Below are 21,648 nucleotides of genomic sequence, written 5' to 3'. Positions count from 1 at the left end.
GTTATGTAAGAATAAACAGTATTTATAGAAAAACTGAAACTGCCAATGTGTATTTCAGGTTTTATTCGAAAACTGTTTATTTGTAACGTGAAACAGAAGGATACTGTAGCACAAATAAAGAAAAAAATAGCGCTATTAAACGCAATTTGCTCAACAAATAGGTAAAATAAAAAATAAAAAACGCAGAACAAAAATATATCAAGCATCGCATAAATACTTCGTTGAACTTGCTTAAAACATGTTTCTGTTATTCGTTTACAACTTTTGCGTTTATCAATGATAACAGGAAACTCTTGCTTTTGATCACAATAAACCTTCCACTGAGCGCAAAATAACGATAGTTATATGATGTCTGTGGATGTAAAACGTACTGCCGGCCGGAATGGCCGAGCGGTTCTAGGCGCTACAGTCTAGAACCGCGCGACCGTTACGGTCGCAGGTTCGAATCCTGCCTCGGGCATGGATGTGTGTGCTGTCCTTGGGTTAGTTAGGTTTAAGTAGTTCTAAGTTCTAGGGGACTGATGACCAAAGAAGTTAAGCCCCATAGTGCTCAGAGCCATTTGAACCATTTTTTTAAAAACGTACTTCTGTCAAAGGTAATTGCTTTGGTTGCGTAAAAGCGCAGGAGTTACGTGTCAGTTAATCTTTATTACTTATAAATTGCAGTTCATATTCTCTAAGGATGTAAAAGACACAACAGACTAACACTGGATGATGTGCAGTTCCAATTATGTGCAAAGCAAGAGGTCGTTGGCTCCCCTTTTCTCTCTTACACATTCATTTACGTTTCTTTCTGTACCAAGTGTACCAATACTACCGGTGATTCTACCATCTACTACATCATTTATGTAGTGTACCATAATTACCGGGCTGTAGTTACGGTGTAGCCCAAGTCATGGTGCGGAATGCCACTTGGATGCATCAAAAGGACCTACAAATGAATGTGTAAAAAAGGAAACACTACCATATATTTCTAAACAGATGGATAATTTAAATGAGCTGCGAAAAATTGCTAAACATCTCCTATCAAAATTTGTATAATTAAATATTTTTTAAATATTATAAACAACTGAAGATGCCTAGCATTAGGCAAACCAAGTTTGTTACACAAAAATAAAACATTTAGTTGCAAAAGACAGATTTTTTATCCGTGTGATAACGATTTACAATATTACTTAGGTTACCTTTCATGCTGAACGGCATCCAGCCAAAGAGATAAATAGTAAAATTAAATTTGCCAAATCCTGGAAAAAACAGATCCTGTACTAGATGAGATAAAAGCTGGGGAATAGAAGATACCACACTTCGTTGCTTCTTTACTGATTTCATCCTCCTTGACTACATATTCTTTTCATTGTAGTCTGTTTCGTTTAAGTCATACCTTGGGGTAGGGTAAATCAAGGTCGCCCACCAAATCCCTTCGCCCAGCTGCGCTATATGCACAAACGTCGAGGGAAATCCTTTGGATGAAGTGGTCAAAAATTATAGATGGAAACATAGATGATAACGAAATTTTGGGACCGATGTGGCGGAGTTCTCAAAAAGCAAATCCTGGTTCGCTTCTCCGTCTGACCAAGAAATTGATATTTACCTAAGACAAAATGACTTACCATGTAAATAAATACACTATAAACCTAAATGCTGACTCAGTAAGTTGCTTTGAACAACCCCATGTACTTTGTGTGTGAAGTTTTTTTTATCAAAAGGTGGAAGTGTATCATGCAGTAAGAGGAAGAGAAAGTTTCATTGCAAGGGTGTTAAAGATGGTGTGTCATCTTGCATGTATTTCGGCAAATATCAGATTTTCTCTGAAGCACAGATGGAAACGACTTTCACTGATTCTTAAAACAACTTGTTTACAGTCTTCGTAAGACAACGTAGTAAGACAACTGTCATTCATTGCACTTCTGTCAGAATTTCAAGATAAAAGGAAAGAAGCATATCCCAAATTGTGATGAAAAATTCTGAATTATGTTTGCAGAGCAGAAATCGAAATATACACGGTTTTCACACAGTGCCTGAGAAAGACACACATTGAAAGAGAACTGGAAGAGCTTTCAGGGGTTTATTTGACTTTGAGGTCATGCAATACACGGAGACCCCATCACATCAGTTTACTGATAGATACCGAGGGAAAAAAATAAATAAAAAGTAAAATAAAATAAAGCTGTGGCACATCGGAAGCTTTGTAGCACTTAGGTTAAGTAGCCATACGTATCTTCAGTCATGTAAAGTACTTCTTCAGTGTTCCATAGAGAATACACACATCCAAATAAAACAAAGCACTGGAAATTTTCTACCCTGTGAATACGTAGTCAAACTTCACTGCAAATGAAAATACTGAAAGGATGCATGATGTGTGATGTACTCGTAAGTTAGTTATGAATTATGGACGCCTAACCAACCACTCCCCTCTCCCCACCTCACCTTAATAGTGGTGCTCTTATTCCCCCCTTTTCGTTCAGTGGAGCACTTTTTCTGCAAGTCCTGCAAACTGCATCGAAATTTAAAAATAACTCTATGGGAGACTGCTTTAGTAAAGCCGCCAATCGATTGGTACAGCAACCAAGACGTGCTGGAACATAGGGTGACAAGAGTTCACTTCGAAAAGGCCCTTGCAATTTCAAGGTGGAACATATGTGTCTAGTGATCTGTGTTGTTAATAAAAGTATAGAATTTGCCGATATATTAAGTTACTGGAGAACTGAATGCCTGTGTAAGTCAGGTAATATGGCTTACTTAAATTTTTAGGTGTTGCATTATGAGCACCGAAGTGTACCATTTGAATCGCGATGGCAGATGTTCCTGTGAGACTTTCATGTACTTTGTGTGATAAAATGAGTGAACTCCGAAAGTGGTCGGCTATCCCTGCCCACTCCTTTCAGGAGCCAGTCTTCTGTTACCTTCAGAAGAGTTCTTACAAACTGTACTCTCTGTCTGGGTGCGGCATTTTGTTTCTGTGTTGCCGCATATGGAACTTCTCGCAGATTTCAAGGACTTCGGACTGCAGGAATCAACAAAGGTGCTCCCGGTGGAACTTCCAGTTGAAGGCAACGTGTTCGCACAGCAAGCCACTTCTTTTGTATTATGTGCACGTTGTGCCAGTTTTCGGACTGACGATGCTAATCTGTGATTTCAACATACTGTTCTACATGCGTGGATGAGGGCGCAGCCTGCTTTTCGCTGAATCTTTGCATTTCACGGGGTATCACTTTCGTTCTATCCAGACTGTACTGCTTTTGAGTCACTTTTATGTAGAGTAATTCTCACGCCGCGGGTTTCTTCAAACTGTAATGAAACCATCGTTACATTCTGATCAGCTTCCGAACAGTGTGCTCAAGTATATGGTGATACCCAGTTGCGATTAACACATGGGTGAACACCGGTGGCATGTATATAAACACGTCTGCATTAAAAGAATTGGAAGAACTATCTCATTCTATTACTTGATCTTTTCACATAGGCCTACCATTGATAATTCTCGTGCCATATGTGAGACAGATTCCAACTGTGTGCATGGCGTTACCTCTCTTATAAATAATCTTTTCAAATATTAGAATGTCTTTCTGTGCCAAATTGCATTCGCCTGTTCATTGCATTAAAAGATGTACATTGTCTGAATTTACAACCACGTTTACATCAGCGCTGAGTTTCCTCATGGTACCTGGACACTTTTAACTTTTCCGCTTCACTAAGAAATGCACTTGATTTACTTTGCCAGGAACGCTTATGCTGTCTTCCATTGCATATACAGTTATCACGTAGGTCGACGTGTTGCAGTTGCGGATACAGGCATTTCGGAGCAACCATGTAGTCACACAACCTATTCAACACCAACTTCGTCTTTGTTAGTTAGGATTTGAAAGTTCATCTAAGGACTTAGTTTCATAGCATACAGACGGAAATTACATTGTCTTGTGCGGGTATCGTCTACAAGATGAAGCTTATTATAGAATTATGCATTAATGTTACAAGATTCTTCATCAAAACTTATTAATTTGTTTCTTCCAGAAACTTGTTAACGAAATTCTCGTTGCACTTGCGCAAACAATGCCGTTGACATAAGATTTTCTGTGTCTAATGGCACTATCAGGGAATCATGACTGAAAAACACGTTAAATTTGTTTCAGAATTTTAACTGAACATTTTGCGTAATTTTTCAAAAAGGTGGTAGGCTTTCAGTTTTTACCGGGAATCGATAGGTAGACTTGACTAACATATTCAGCGAAGCAATCATTCCATGACAGCACTCAGTTAGTACTTAGCTTGTGAATAGTGCAGCACGTCATATGAAGGCCTACTTCTCTAATAGAAAATACGCATCATCTTACCAGTACTTCGCGGCTACTTCTTCGCAGTGTCTGCACATGCCCCCAACGACAAGGTACTCAACGATTCCAACAAAATATTTCAGTGGGTAAAAAAATGAGAACTTACGGGTAATATTACGTACTGCATGACTACAGCATGTGGAAATAGAAACCAGACTTCAATGTGGAATATCTGTGGAAGGCCATATATAAACAAGTAGCCTACTGAAAGCATAAATTCTGGTGTATAATTTCCACTATCCTTTCCACTATCTCCAGACACGTTACCCTTGAGTTTTCATCATATTTTTTGCGTTTTTTGACATCTCAGGGGACCACGAAACGATGACTGCATTCCATTCAGTATTAATGTTATCACAGCTCTCCTTCAGCAGAAGGTCACGTTGTCTCATTGCTTGTGGATGGAGGTAGTCATCCTCAGAGTCACTATACAATATGTCTGCGTTTCCAACCGTGGGGGCACCACTTCTTTACTTTCACAGACACAAGGACAAATACAAACTAAAACTAAAAAGAATATGTACATCCAGTCTACTCCCCCACACTAACACTACCTGTTAACCAGAACAGATTAGTAAGTTTCTAAATATGTAAAGGGATTGATCAACAAATATTGGTTGATTTGTTCGCTATATCACCATAGGTATACGTATAATATACAGTGGGACACGATAATCCACGTAGGTCTCATCTGTAGACCTTGTCTTCAGTACATCCTCTGTTAGAAGTATCAGAATTTTGTCACCATTGAATACAAAACTGGACAGTACAGAATACATCAATGAAATCAAGGAACTTTTCTGGCAGACTCTAGTAATACTGTACAGAAAACATAGCTACTAACATAACCTGTAATAATAGTAGTTCAAATCATTTCATAAAATCTAATGGTGGGAAGCGATTGTGTTTAATGTCCTGCTAACGATTATATCATTAGACATGAACAATAGGCTAGTTATTAAATACGAGTGAGAAACTGACAGTTTTTTTGCTATTGAACCACACCGCCATTCGTTTGTGCCTTAACAAGCACATTAAAAATTTTCAATTAATAAAACCATTCTAATGCGCCTCATTTCCAACGAAGTAAAGAACTGTGTTGGATTACACCAGCAGATATGAGCCAGTTACACATTCAGTGATCTTATGCAGAAAAAAAGATATGGACTAATCGTAGACACTGACAAAGCTTCAGGATCCGATATCAGAGACAACCACAAAGCCGTTCCACCATTTGTTTTCGCGTACACAATGTAAGGCTGTAATGTGAACAACAGAGAGTCCACTCAACTACATTAATTTCTCACAATAGTAACTAAGTCTTCTTAAGAAATGCCTCCAATTTTACCGAAATTCAGCTCTGAATTCCCGATTTACTAACAAAACTCAAGGATGAAAATTGGAAGCAATGGCGCAAAATACAGCTAATTTACTCAAAATAAAATTGTTGTTAAAGGAAAAAGCGCTAACAGAAAAGCACAAAAAAGTCTTAAAATTATATTCACAACAGTTATCATTATTTAAAAATCCATACATTGTGTCAAATAAGAATATTTCTTATACCAGATGTATTATTACAATGAAAAGCTAAAAAGAGAGCATTTTTTAAGTTCTGTGATGTAAAGAATATAAACACAGAAGCGTAATGAATTGCAATAAATATCACTTGAAAAAACACATGCAGACAACGATTGTGCGGTGTCTATTCCTTTTGGTGGTAGTTTTGCAGTTGGAAAGTCCAGTAGCTTATTGTTATACAGCTTGAACGCTCTGTGAAACAGTGTACGGAATCCGCTTAGTGGAATTCACTTGAATTTTCATTATTTTTAATATAGAATATCATTACACCAGGATATCAAAACATACACTTTTGTAGGAGAGTTTCAATAGTATCCAAATCATTGACTTCTTCGAAAGAATAATTGAACATTCTCTGTGATAATTATAATTACAGTGCCTATCAGGTCTAATTAAGTCACCTTTAGAGAATTCGTGTTTCCTATGAATAAACAGACATTAACAAATTTATCATTTTCTGTAGGCACTTGATATTTCTCTGAAGACAGTGACATGTACATTCAAAGATAATAACAAACACAGCGTTAAACTTCTTGTATACAGTCTTGTTTCAAGAAAATTTTAGTGTAAAATCGGCTTCCATTTTATCTAAAATCAGAGTTCCTCTCTGACTTTGCTCTGATGCTGTGTTTCTCTGAGAGGCAGCGATCTCCAGAAGTCTACTCGCTCTTGGAAGAGCCCTTTCTTCACCTGTAGTGTCTGGCCTATATCCAGATATTCCAACAGGTCGTCAGAAGTCACTCTCGGCCAATTCACCAGCTCGTCAGTTGGTGTTGGATTTCTGCAGAATATGAACCAAAACATTCAGTAAATCGGATGATATTGAAGAAACGTCAATAATTCTCAGACGTTTAAGAAATTAGGTAGATTTTAAAATAAGGAAGAGATGCTGCTTTTTCAGCTACACCTATGTAACTAAAACTTAACTCAGCAACGGACAAAACTTCAAAGAACCCAGTTTACCGATAGCTCTTAACTCGTACTTGTCGCTCAAACAGTCAGTTGTGTTAATCCATTGCTAACTAATCGCATTTATCTAGTTCAATCTTTGCTTCTTGGGAACTGCTACAAGTAGAAAGTCTTCGCTAAGTAGAGCAATTCATCATTCTTGTAGACAGAAAAAGGATATTTAATTAAGATCGAGGACTTTTAGCTCTCATATAAGAGGTACTGTTGTACCTTGGAACACTTCAGACTTTCGCCTCTAGTCAGTCCTAATAAGAGTTTAACGCATCTTCTTATTCCATTTTGAAATTATAGCATTGATATATGTGCGCTGCAGCCTTTTTCTGAAATTACAGATGTTACTTCAGAAAAGTAAGTTTTCTCCAAACGTGAAAAAGTGTTCAAAGGTGCAACATGATTATGTACCTAACAACACAAATCCTATTCAAATTTAAAAGTGCCGCAGTCAGGAAAATTTTGTGATTGCAATGTTAAATAATATGTGTCTTGAATTATACAGTACTACACATGAATAATTAATAAGTGAATTAAAATTAAGAAAAAGTAATATCAAAAACTAGTTACAATTGAAAAATATTTTGAACCAGAAGCTATTGGTAACTAACAGAAATTTCCATTTTCAAGACAGGGAAAATTATTAAGACATTAAATAAACTCAGTTCATTTGCCAATATCAAGTGTATTATGCCAGGAAACCTAGTGTTTCTACGTATAAGATGGTGCACGACCAACAAAGTATGGCTGAACTGTTCAACCGTCCGTCTTAGTTTCAAAATTATGTATAAAACTCGCCAAAAAACACTAACAGAAGAATTAAATATATTCTCTGAATTACTTTAATATATTTTACAGGACTTAAATGATATTCACAAACGTTTCACAAAACAGTTTCACTTCTCACAATAACAAAAACAGTAGAAAAGCTTACGGCCGTTTCTAGTGCTCATTCCACCACATGAATAAAAAAATCGGTCACTGTAATGAAAGAGCGACCATAAAACGCAGTATGTTCTTACTACTACCCTCCAGGTACAACATTTTCCACTAGAAAATAAATGTCATTATGTATAAAGGCGTGCTAACATTTAAAAACTACGAATTAGCTGTTAACTTGCAATAGCATCATCAGCTCAAAAAACAGTTTTCTCATGACAAGGAATTTTGTCATCAATGATTTGTAGAAAATAAAGCTGGGAAAATGGATTTCTACGCTCATCAGATGAAGACTCTGAATATACCCCTGCCATTTTCTTGGAACACCCAGGGATAAACTCATCACAGGCAACCTCTGAACTCTCCATTCTTCAATCAACTGCGTTCTTAAATACCAGCTGCATTTTAAGCTGTAAAGAATTTGGTACGTAATCATGAGCGAAACTGACCTAAAGACTAATTTATTCTCAATATCTTTGCTAAAAATTAGTGTGCCACTTTTTGTGCCTCGTTGCTTTGTGGATAAGAATGTCTGAAATGGCATACCTCTACATTATGTGGAACGAACAATTTCCTAAACTCGTAGATGATACTAACACCTTCATATTTATTCATGATTGCACCTTTTTCATTTTAACATGATGTCCACAAGCAACACCACTCCAGGACATTGGACTGACTGACCTCTAGAACGTCATTAATGGTGGACTCAGAGCACAGCAGACATAACATCATTTGAAATTTTATGTAGGCAACATAAAAGATATGTGTTTATCTCATGGATTCCTGACACACCTGAAAATTGTGATATCTAACACCTGAGGTTGAGATTTCAGTAACTAGGAATCAAATAATTACTGTGCATCGAGAGATGTGCTGTCACTTTAATATCTGATAGTTCTCTCATCAAGTTCATTTTCTTTCTTCTTCTTTCTGGGGTTTGTCTCAAAGTGGATTGGATCAGCTCCTTTGACTTGGCGTGATCTTGTGCTTGATCAGTTTGGAGACCCGCTACCATAAGTTCTACATTAAGGGTATCCAGCCAATGTTGCCTCAGTCTCCCAATCTTTCTGCAGTGTCACAGAATAATAAGCTATACGTAATTGAGTAAAAAATGTAAAGTCTTCCCTTGGAAACGCAGGAGCTGAGCGAAGGAGGTCAATACACAACAGCTAATTGGAACACCACCTAGAAAGAAACACATGACAGACTTAATTGCTACACACCGTAAGTGTTACATGTACAAATCACCAATGCATAGCATTACAGAAAGAGGAAGATGTCATCATTGTGTTGGTCTGCTGAGTGGAGTAAGAAGGCGTAACTCGATCCAATAATAACGAGTCAGTACACTGACTCTGCTAATTATGTCTACCTTCACTTCGGAAACCGTAATTAAGTCACGTTTCAGCTGCAACAAAAACAGACAAGAAATGCAGGGAAGGTGATGTCATTGCCACCTCACTGTGGCAAAACATACAGATTAGCCATGTATAATATTACTCCTCTTCCAGTAGAAGTATGGCAGTCTGCAGCTGATCAACATGCAGGAGGGGCCTGTATCAGTCTGGCATCTACTTAATCTGCTGCCACTCAGCCTGCAGTTGGAACTATGTTGGTCTAACTCCTGCACGTCTAGCCATCTACAGTCTTTCACAGAGCAACAAGTCCCCTCCATGGGGACACTATTACCACGAGCCAGAGCATCGCCATCGTAGCCAAGACTGATGGATAGGTGTGGATGCCTCTTTCCAGCAGGCTTTCTGGTGGCAGAACCAAAGGATAAAGGTAGCAGCCCATCATATGACTTCATAGTGACCTGCTGCCACCTCTACTCATCTGTGCCCTGCAGGCAGACTCTGATGCCGATGGCCTTTCTCTTGTTGGGAAGCTACAGCATGACTCAGCACGTCTACACACACTTCGAGAAGAGTTAGAAGGTTGCCTTTTGGGGCCTCATCTACAGCGTGATCGTTCATGTCCTGGTTACCCACTTTACAGGGCTGCTAGCAACTCTGGAAAACGTGAGTGAAAACGCCAGTACAGTGTCGCCAGCAACCCTGTGACATCGCTGGGCGCTGACTCCATGGCTCCTCTTGCTGCCATGAGTGGCACTCCATGCTGAACCCATGGCATGTGCTATCTCCATCCCATTGCCATTGAAAGCTCCCATTACCAAGATGACTATTTATCTACCAATAATGAATATTTACTTAATTAATGATGTTTCATTAGTGTCTTCAGGTGTTAAACAGGTCATCTCACACCTGTTTTTGTTCATGTACACCAATGGTTGGTGTTCTATAAAGATTTTCACCCTGATGACCTAACATAGTGTCCAATTCAATGGCCATTACAGCTCGTTTACTAACGACTTACAATGAGAGCCTGTGAATTGCTATTGTTTCTTGATCTGTTCAAAGTGTGTGTCGATACTAGTGTACACAGCCTTGTATCATCTTCTCAGTGGTGGTGCCAGTCTGTATTGCATGCGAATTTCATCATCTGTCACATTATCATGACGTGTCAGAACGGATGTCCAAGTGTTTGGATGTGGTTAATGGCATTTAGGTTCTTGACATTATCTTACCAATGCAGGACTCACTGCAAAGCATAAGCTTTGCAGTTGGTGGTATGTGTAAGCCCTCAAGTTGATGTCAATGCTCTGTGGGCCTGTGTAATCTTACAAATTCAAAACTCACTGCTGTGCATCAGCTGTGCAGTTGCTGGTACTTCTAAGGTCTGAAGTTGATTCAATTACTTTACCAATGATGGCCTTGCTGCGAAGCATTAGCTGTACAAGTGCTGCTATATAGATAATATACTGTGGGCATATCTTACCTAAGCAGAACTCACTATGCAGTTGCCAGTATGTGGACACTGGAAATCAAGTTTGTGGCATAGTCTTACCAATGCGAAACTCACTGCTAGATACCATCTGTGGAGTCGATGGTATGTGGACAATGGGTACTTGAGCACTTTAAAGTGGATAAACTCTAGTGCACCAACTGCCCCTCACCATTGCAGTCCTATCCCTGTTACTGTTTTTTAAGTCTCAGCTTGAATACAGTGATTCCAGTGTTTCACTGATATGTGATGCAGTGCTCATTACAGAGTGTTGACCATCCATGCGTTCCCCCAGATTCTGTATAGCATTTTAATTCCAGGTCTTAGCATATTACAATGATTATATATCAGTAGAGGCATATGACTATGGAGAAGTTAGTTTATCCTGAATAAATGGAGTATTTATTTTATTTATTAATCCTGAGCAGATTAATTCTCTGCAGTATCCATGAAGAGGCCACGGCCAGGAATTTTTCCGTTATGGAAGACCGTACACTCAGCCTCCCAAACCACTAAATCGATTTCAGTCAAATTTGGTACAGAAACAGCAGCTCACATGAGTGGCAACACTGTGAGATTTATAACCTTCTAACTACAAAAGGAGCACAGATGCAGTCAGAAGCGTACTTTTCCCAACACATGGCATAAAGGTTACAATGAATGACAGATATGTTATGCAGGAACAGTGATCTGCTAAATCAACCCGCTTCGCTGGGCAACCTGTACATCAGGGGCAAATAAATGATATTCAAGCTCTTGATATGTAGCCTGCCAGCAATTACACCCATGTTGTGGGAGCAGCATTGGCCTGCTTTATTGAACTGTGCTGCAGGGGCTACATATGCTGGTGAGTGTGGCTGGAACAGTTGGAGACTGACTAAGGAAGCGACGAGAAGAAGAAGGGGGATGAGGAAATGAAAAGAGAGAAGGGAGAAGGGCCAGGTGCATGAGGCAGGTGGAGGGTGCAGAGGGGTAGCAGGTAGGTGGAAAAGGAAGAGTGGTAGATAGAGACAGAGAAGATGTGGTCAAAGGGGGGATGAATGTAAGATCAGAGGGAGGGGATGAAGGAACTACAAAGACAGGGGAAGGAGGAGATGAAGAGACAGAAAGAGTGGGGAGCAGGAGATAGACAGTTGGAGGCGGGAGGATGAGGTGGACAGACAGAGGGAGTAAGAGATGAAACAGTGAGAGATGGAAGAGGTGTTTTCAATATACAAATCGAATGCATACAGAGATGAAACTGCAGGGATAAATGCTAGAATATAATAAAAACCGTATTTGTCTTACAGTTTATTCAGTAACAAATATAAAGTAGATATTACTTAAAGATCTCATGTATTGTGCTCATAAAGTCCAAAAACTAAATTTTCGAAAAGAAATATTCATATGAGTGACTAATTTAACGTATCTTTATTTTTCATTAAAATTTAGATGAATGAAATTGTTTAAGCAACACTGATGTTAACGACTACATAATGGGGCGAATTTAGGACATGAAATCATTTACCCTAACTATGTGAGACCTTTCAGTTGTGTACTGAATAACCCTAACTCGTTTCGATTTTGTCAAGCCCTAGTGTTGAAAAACTGCAGATGTTTTATGATATACGAATCACATTTTGGGCACCTTAAATTTAGTGCTAAAAGAAAACACATAAAATACTAGTCTACATATAGACGCCACTCTATCTTATATGCGAGCCTGTATTTGTACTGTAGCATTCTAATGAAAACCTTTTATGTATTTAACAATATCTATATATTGATACATTAGTGAATTACTAGTTTTGATTAAATAAATTTCCATCTTCGTAAATGAGAAAATATGTTAATGTCACAGGCTGAAGGCCTAATGTATAAACATGGCGATGTTAGCAAAGAAATGAAAAGTTCTTAGGAAGACTACAGCACAAAGTTGTAGATCGCCTCCTTCTCCGACTGCTCATTTTAGCTAACAACAATACAGTGCAGTGCCTAGTCGGGCTACAGGAGCGTATAATGGTTTTCTTAAACATCACAAAAAAGTAAGAATTCAGCTAGTTCAACCAAAAGTGTTTAGTTTACAGGTTACCCAAGACTATGCTGTAGTAAACATTAGTAATTCCTTCAAAATTGCAAGAATGATCAAAGTGTAAAAGTAAAATTGTATGGCTAAAATTATAAACACGAGAATTTTATAAATAAAGATGTATGATGTTGAAGAAAGCTACACAGATCGAACTGCTATTGAAAAGTACGTTATCAGGTCGAACGTTTAATGAAACGCAACAAGGTATTTCTAGCAGGATGCTTAGATATTGCATACCATTTATGACTAGACGTGATAAGAAACTCAGAAAGTTGCCTGAAGAACCTAGTCAACCATTAACCAATAGTGGCGCCAGTACACTTACATTCACTGACAGAGTAGTTGATTTAACTGAGAAAACACTATTAAATAAAGTCTTACTCTCTAATTCACAGAAAGAGGTCCAGTCAGGTGAACTAATAGAAATTGTTGTTGACACCAAAAGAGTCACTAAGGAAGCCAAAATGCAGAAAGACCAGGCGTTTAATACCGCCATCAAAACAAGTAAAATTTTAAATAATGAAAGATTTCACATACTCTCTAAAACGAAAATCGATTGCTAAATAACATTAAAAATAAGTTTTCGCGATGACAAGTCAAATGTAATGACAGTAGGTAAAAGCAATGTGATAGTCATCATTAATGACAACTATTATATAAATAAGAAAAAATATCACAGAAAATAATATAGTTGAAGCTAAGAAACACCCAATTAAAAACTTCCATAACACTACAAAAAAGGAATTAGACAGTTCGACTTTTTTAATTCAGGATGTGAAAAAAAGCTGAGAAGAGCTTTTCTTTACCACATTTACGTTTGTTGAATAACATATTTAATACAAGTAAATCGCTACATCCCATACTGGACGACAGATCATCCACCAGCTACGAGTCATACAAGATGATTCGTAAAAAGTTGAAAGAGGAAAATATCTTTAAAAACCCCACCAATGTAAAATATAGTTACGAGCTCGCATATTTTTTACAAAGTGTTCCTGTACCAAACACTTCCACTTCAGCTCTCTTTGATACAACCAATCCATATATAAGCGTACGTGTACATGAATGCTTGCAGGTCATTAAAGACTAGTAATAGTACTAGTACTAGTGCTAGTAGAGTTAATTGCTTGTAATACATGCTACTGATATACATGTAACTAATAAGCTCAACGGTACACGACAGATACAGTCACTATTACTAAACAAATTAAATAATGTTGTGTTGTTCATGTTGAGTTATTCTGGAGGTGAGAAGTATCATCGAACTGTGTAACATAGCAGGCCGGTAAGTGTAACTTTGGTAATTTCCCTCATGTATTTTCAGAACTGGTGTTTAGGGGTTTGCAGACCAACTACAGTTTTACTCATACAGTGATAGCACGTTAATTTAGGAAATAAAATTATATTTTTATTTGTACTGTTATACGGACGTATATTTATTTAAAAGGATATAAAAATTATACATTACGTGGCAGCTTGTTTTACAGGTTCCTGTTATACAACTGTTACTTTCGTCATAATTTGCTGGCAGCTAAACCGACAAAATAAGGTCAAATCCTGTTTCTTTGTAAATATCGGTTGTGTAGTTTACCTCTAAAGGCATTTTATTATATTTCATGTATAACGTAATCTGTTAATATTACATGTATTCTATTGACGCCAAATACATTCGTTAATTTTAATGTTGTACGAACGTATGGCCCTATCTCATTATTTCTAATCGACGTTATGCTTTTCGGGCTTCCTTCTGGTCGTATCTTTCAACACACCGTTGTAGTCAACATGACATTAAGGCATGAAACGACATTATGCGGCATGTATCTAGATATAGTGCTATTCAGTGAAGTGAAATGGAAAGAAGACAAAAATCTCTGTTCAGGCGAGTACAGGGAAACATCAAAGGCAGCAGAAAATGGTACGCCGGAAGTAAGATTCTCTATGAATGGAAAGGTGTAAAAGAGAGTGGGCTACTGTGAACAGTCCAATGATAGATATCCTCATTACAATCGACAGCAAACCAACACCTACCACGATAGTCCAGGTATATATGCCGAAGAAGATGAACAGATACAGTATATGAGGATATTGAACGGCTAATTCAGTACGTAAAGGGAGATGAAAGTATAATAGTCATGGGCGATTGGAATGCGGTTGTAGGGGAAGGAGTAGAAGGAAGGGTTACAGGAGAATATGGGCCTGGTAATAGCACTGAGAGAGGAGAAGGACTAATTCAGTTGTGCTGTAAATTTCAGCAAGTAATAGCCAGTACTCTGTTCAGGAATCACAAGAAGAAGAGGTATACTGGGAAAAGGACAGGTGATACAGGAAGATTTCAGTTACATTACATCATGGTCAGACAGAGATCCAGAAATCGGATACTGGACTGTAGGGCATACCCAGGAGCATATATAGACACAGGTCAAAATTTAGAGGTGATGAAGAGTAGGTTGAAGTTTAACAGACTAATCAGGAAGAGACAATGCGCAAAACAGCAGGACATTGAAGTACCAAGGAATGAGGAGATATGCTTGAAGTTCTTTGAGGCTATAGCGACTGCGATAAGGAAAATTTCAGTAGGCAGTTCAGTTGAAGAGCAATGGACATCTGTAAAAGGGGCAATCACGAAAATTGGAAAAGAAAATATAGGTACAATAAATGTAATTATGAAGCAACCGTGGGTAACAGAAGAAATACTACAGCTGATCGGTGAATTCAGGAACACAGAAAAACAAGTCATTTGTTAATGAAATAAACAGGAAGTGCAAGGAAGCTAAGGCGAAGTGGCTACTTGAAAAATGTGAACACATAGAGAAAGAAATTATTGTCGCAAGGATTGACTCAGCGTATAGAAAGGTCAAAAAGATCTTCGGTGAAAATAAAAGGGTGGTAAAATTAAGAGTGCAATGGGAATTCACTGTTAAATGAAGAGAAGTCAGTGGGTAGTTGGAAAGAGTATACTGAAGACCTGTATGAGGGGGAAGACTTGTCTGATGACGTGATGGAAAAAGAAACAAGAGTCGACAGGAAAGAAGCGTGGGATCCAGTATTAGAAATCAGAACTTAAAAGAGCTCTCGAAGACGTAAGCTCGAATACGGCAGAGGGCATAGATTATATTCAAGGTAATCAATTTCTAAAATCACTGGGAAGTGGCAACAAAACGAGTATTCACGCTGGTCTGTAGAATGTGTCAGTCTGGCGATATACTATCTGACTTTTCGGAAAGATATCATCCACACAATTCTGAAGATAGTAATAAGTCACAGTTCCGAGAAGTTTTCGCACAATCAGCTTTGTCATTCTTGCATCCATGTTGCTGACAGGAATACTATACACAAGGATGGAAAAGACAACTGACGGTGTGTAAAATGTCGATCCATATCACTTTTTGGAAGAAAAAGGCACCAGAGAGACCATTCTCACGTTGTTGTTCATAATGAAAGCAAAACTAAAGACAAATGACGATACGTCCATAAGATTTGTCGACCTGCAAAAAGCGTTCGACAATGTCAAATAGCGCAAGATGTTCTGAATTCCGAGAAAAATAAGCGTAAGATAAAGGGAAAGACGGGTGATGTACAATATGTATAAGAGACAAGAAGAAACGATAAGAGTGGAAGACCCAGAACGAACTGCTCAGATTGAAAAGTGTTTAAGACACAGATGTAATCTTTCGCTCCTAATGTTCAATCTTTTCATTGAAGTTGCAATGACGGAAATAAAAAAAAGTTTAATGAGTCGAATTAAAATTCTAGGTGAAAAGGTATCAGTGATAAGATTCACTGGTGACGTTGCTAGCTCAGTGAAAGAGAAGACGAATTACAGGATCAGCTGAATAGAATAAACAGTTTAATGAGTACAGAATATGGATTGATAGTAAATCGAAGAATGGCGAAAGTGATGAGTAGTAGCAGAAATGAGAATAGCGAGAAACTTAACAACAGAATTGATGGTCACCAAGGACATGAAGTTAAGAAATTCTGCTACCTAACTGCAGAATAAGCACAGACGGACGGAGCAAGGACGACATCAGAAGCAGACTAGCACTCGCAAAAACGCATTCCCGGCCAAGAGAAGCTCACTTGTATCAGACATAGCATAGGCTTTAATTTTAGGCAGAAATTGCTGCGAATGTATTTTTCGAGTACAGAATTGTAAGGTAGTGAAACGTGGACTGCACGAAAACCGAAAAAGAAGAGAATCGAAATATTTGAGATGTGATGCTACATGAAATTGTTGAAAATTAGGTGGATTGAGAAGGTACGGAATGAAGAGGTTCCCCGCAGAATCGGCGATGGAAGGAATAGATTGAAAACACTGACAGGAAGAAGGGAGAAGATGGTAGAACATCTTTTAAGGCTTCACGGAATAACTTCCACGGTACTAGAGAGGGCTGTAGAGTTTAAACCCGTAGAGGAAAAGAGCGTTAGGAATACATCCAGCAAATAATTAAGGACGTATGTTGCAGCTGCTTCTCTGGGATGAAGAAGTTGGCACGGAGCGGAATTCGTGTCTGATCGCACCAACGCAGTCAGGAGACTGATGTAAAAAAAAGACTGTGTCCGTGGCCTACAAATTTTGAGTTCTACATAGAGTATGGCTCGACATCTGGCGTGTTATTTTAATCCCTCCACTTTATTGTGGTATTATTTGGTTTTACTTATCAGGTACACTGATTGTTATATGTAGACTTTCCATTACATCCGCTCATATGAACTGAATTTTATGAGAGGTACTTTCTTACAACACATCGTATGATCTTGTTTGGGACAGAGTGTTGTCAATCATTGTGTGATGTAAATACAACTGACTGGCTTTTTGGTATGTAAATGTTCGCCACTGAGTTTTTGTGTAAACCTACTGTGCTTTTATAAGCCTGTAACGTTGGCATACTTTCTGTTTTTATAAATCAGAAAATAGGAATTCGTAATGCTGAAACTAGTAGTCCACTAATATATTAATATAGCGATCCTGTCAAATAAATAAACGGTTTTCATACGAATACTACAGAACAAATTTGTAGGTCGTCTCCTCCACCGAGTTAGCATGTCAGATTAACTACAAATAAAGCGATGTTGCATTGTTCCATTCGATACAGTTGTCGTCGCTTTTTAACTGAACTACCTTGTAATGTTATGTTTATTGCTCATGTTTGCGGGTGTGTGTGTGTGTGTGTGTGTGTGTGTGTGTGTGTGTATGTGTGTGGGTGGATGGGTGGGTGGGTGGGTGGGTTGGGTGGGTGGTGAGTGATAGAGAGAGATTTCATTTTACCCTTGATATGGTGACGAATATACGTGTTTAAGTCCATAGTTACGCATAGCACATCAACTGATATTGCGCTAAGCACTTTCGCTGAAAATTATTTCGAATAGCTAGTTCATGAGAACAGAATCGTAAACAGTTGTGAAAACACAATTCATCTCTTAGCAACAAACAATCCTGAGGTAATAATGAGCAACAAAACGGATACTGGGATTAGTGAGCACAGGATTGTCGTAGCGAGACTGAATACCTGAATTCCCAAATCCGCCATAAATATCGAAAAATATCTGTTCAAAAAAGCAGATAAAAATTCGCTTGATGCCTTCCTGAAAGAAACCTCCACTTCTTCCAAATTAACAATGTAAGTGTAGACCAGATGTGGCTAGAATTCAAAGAAATACAGTTGTATTAAAAATTAATGCAACCAACGGAAATTTTGCAAGTTTGCATTCATTTTGGCACAAAACAGCATAAACAGGTGATAGCAAAGTAGAAACAATGTAATGAATACAGAACGTTAACAGCTGTAACATACATAAAAGCAGACGAAAATGTTCTTCGTTTTTCCCAGTTTAACAGATTTGTACATACATTGCGGCAACTCGTTAATGTGTTCACTATTCGATGTGACCACCTCTGGCAGCAACACAGGCCTGACAACAACGGAGGATGCTGTGAATAACGTCACCAATGTCATTTCGAGGCAATAATGCCCATTCTTCTTGCGAATCTGCTCGCAATTCTTGTAGAGTGGATGGTGGATGTTAACGTGGTGCAACTCCTCTCCCTCCTACGTCCCAGACATGCTCCATGGGATTCAAATCGGGAGAGCGAGCAGACCACGTCATGCGTTCAGTATCTTCTGTTTCGAAGAAAACATCAACCACTCGATGTCTATAAAGTCGAGCGCTATCGACCACCAGTACGAAATCTGGGCGCACATCACCTCGCAGCAACAGTACATGAGATCCCAAGACCTCGTCACGATACCGGACAGCAGTTAAACATTTACGATTCATCCGTACCGTTTCATGAAGTGGTCAACACAATGACTGCCCACACCATTAGCGATCCTCCTCGATACTGGTCTCTTTCCACAACGTTCGGGTGTCGAAATCGTGTTCAGATGCGAAACCGTCGAGAATCACTCTCCAAACCGAATCGGGACTCATCTGTGAAAAGAATATTGGCCCACTGTTCGTCGCTCCAGGTGGCATGTTGACGACTCCACTCCAGACGTTTCCTTCAGTGAAGACGCGTTAGAAGCACACATATAGCAGGTCTCCGACAGTTAAGGCCACTCTGTCGAAGCCTTCTCTACGCCTGTTGTCTCCATACAAGTATAGTGAATGCTGCGGGGTCAGATGCCAGCCGCTGCGCAGTACCAAGGCGGTAAGGTCGTGCCCTTACAGCCAGATAACGGTCCTCTCTTTCTGATGTCGCACTTGGTCGGCCCTGCCCTGATTTTCGGGATACAGTTTCATTCTCTATAAACTGTCGCCAAATCCGAGAAACGACAGAATGACTCACGTTAAGTCATCGGGCCACATTCTTCCTATGGCCCTGTGCCATACTGCACCGTCGGCAACAGTGTGCACGGGATAGCGATTGTGGATGTGGGGCTACCCGGCAAACATTGCTCCGTTTGATAGGTGCCCTGACGCCATCGTTAACGTGGTTTTCCGTTCAGCGAAATGCCATCTTACATACAGAATACGATCATGCGGACATCTGTTGACAGTACAGTACGGGGAAATAGCGGCTTGTTGCTTTAATTTTGGACACCAGTGTTGACAGCAATTTAGAGATTTATATCAAACAAATTCACAAACAACGGAGCTCATTCCCCATGCTACACAAAACTGGTCAGAACACTGCTGAAGAAACAGCGAAAAAAACATGCCAAATTTAAACGAACGCAAAATCCCCATGTCTTCCGATCTTTTACAGAAGGTCGATACTTAACGCTGACTTCAGTGCGAGATGCTTCTAACAGTTTCCACAACCAGACTTTGTCACGAACCCTGGCAGAAAACCTAAAGAGATTCTGTCTGTATGTAAAGTACGCTAGCGGCAAGACACAATCAATGCCTTCTCTGTGCGATAGCAATGGAAATACTATCGCTAACAGTGCTGCTAAAACAGCGTTACTAAACACAGCCTTCCGAATTTCCATCACCAAAGAAGACGAAGTGAATATTCCAGGATTCAAATCAAGAAGAGCTCCCAACAACAGTAACTTACAACTAGATGTCCTCGGTATACTGAAGCATCTCAAATCCCTTAATAAAAGCATGTCTCCCGGTTCTGACCGTTTGCCAATTAGGTTCTTTTCAGAGTATGATGATGTAATTGCGCCATACTTAGTAATCATATACAACTGCTCCCTCGACGCAGGATCCGTATCCAAAGATTGGAAAGCTGTATCATTAACGTCGATATGCAGCAGGATTTCGCACATTACAAAATACCTCTAACAGAACGGTCTGTTTGCACATACTCAACACGGATTTAGAAAACACCGTTCTTGTGACAAGCTTTTCACTCACACGAAGTGTTGAGTGCTATTAACAAGGAATGTCATATTTATTCCGTATTTCTACATTTACAGAAGGGTTTTGACACTGTACATCACATGCGGCTTGTAATAAAACTGCGTGCTTATGGAATATCGTCTCAGTTCGTGATTTCCTTTCAGAGAGGTCACAGTTAGTAGTAAGCAACGGAAAGTCATCGGGTAAAACAGCAGGGATTTCTGGTGTTCCCCAAAGCAGTGTTATAGGGCCTTTGCTGTTCGTTTTCTATATAAACGATTTAGGAGACAATCTGAGCAGCCGTCTTAGATTGTTTGCAGATCATGTTGACGTCTATCGTCTAAAGAAAGTCATCAAAAAATCAAAACTAATTGCGAAACGATTTAGAAAGGATATCTGAATAGTGCGAAAATTGGAAATTAATCCAAATTATGAAAAGTGTGAAGTCATACACATGAGTGTTAAAAAGAATCCGTTAAACATCGGTTACACAATAAATCAATCAAATCTAAGGCATGTAAATTCAGTTAAATTCCTAGGAATTACAATTGCGAACAACTTGAACTGGAAATACAACATAGAAAATGGTGTGAGGAAGCCGAATCAGAAACTGCATTTTATTGGCAGAACACTTTTGGAGTACTGCTGCTCTGCTGCTCGGTGTTGGAGCCTTACCAGATGGGATTAAAGGAGCCCATCGAAAAACTCGAAGAAGGGCAGTGCGTTTTGTATTATCGAGAAATAAAGAGAGAGTGTCACAGAAATGATACATGATTTGGGGTTGCCATCATTAAAACAAAGTCGAGTCTGGTTGCGACGGGATCTTTGCTCGAAATTTGATCACCCTACGTAGCAAGAGAAGTTCATTAGACTAAAATAAGAGAGGTCGCACGAAAAGATATAGGTGTTCGTATTTTCCTCGCGCTGTTCGAGAGTGTAGAAAAAGAGAATTATTGAGAAGGTTGTTCAGCGAATCCTCAGCCAGGCACTGAAGTGTGCTTTGTAGAGTAGCAATGCTGATGTTGATAAAGATGTAAATGTGGATGTAGATAGAGTTCCTAGTGACTGTGGAGTGCTGTTAACTTTCTATTCAATAGTTGCTGTTCTGTCACATAGCTTTCTAAGAAAGTT

At 39.0% G+C, this 21,648-nt stretch overlaps 1 protein-coding gene across 1 annotated transcript in view; it reads right to left on the bottom strand.

The window, feature by feature from the left end:
• Nucleotides 1–5,826: 5,826 nt before the first annotated feature.
• LOC124789617 (esterase FE4-like) overlaps nt 5,827–21,648 on the bottom strand; it is a 125,407-nt gene continuing 109,585 nt past the window's right edge. Inside the window, exon 10 of the mRNA XM_047257037.1 lies at nt 5,827–6,690. Within this exon, the coding sequence (XP_047112993.1) occupies nt 6,504–6,690 (187 nt within the window). The 3' untranslated portion in view covers nt 5,827–6,503. The remainder of the gene's footprint in view (nt 6,691–21,648) is intronic.

Source organism: Schistocerca piceifrons, chromosome 3, assembly GCF_021461385.2.
Source record: "Schistocerca piceifrons isolate TAMUIC-IGC-003096 chromosome 3, iqSchPice1.1, whole genome shotgun sequence".
NCBI lineage: Eukaryota > Metazoa > Arthropoda > Insecta > Orthoptera > Acrididae > Schistocerca > Schistocerca piceifrons.
The sequence above is the reverse complement of the archived record's forward strand: the minus strand, read 5'-3'. Positions and strand labels throughout refer to the sequence as shown.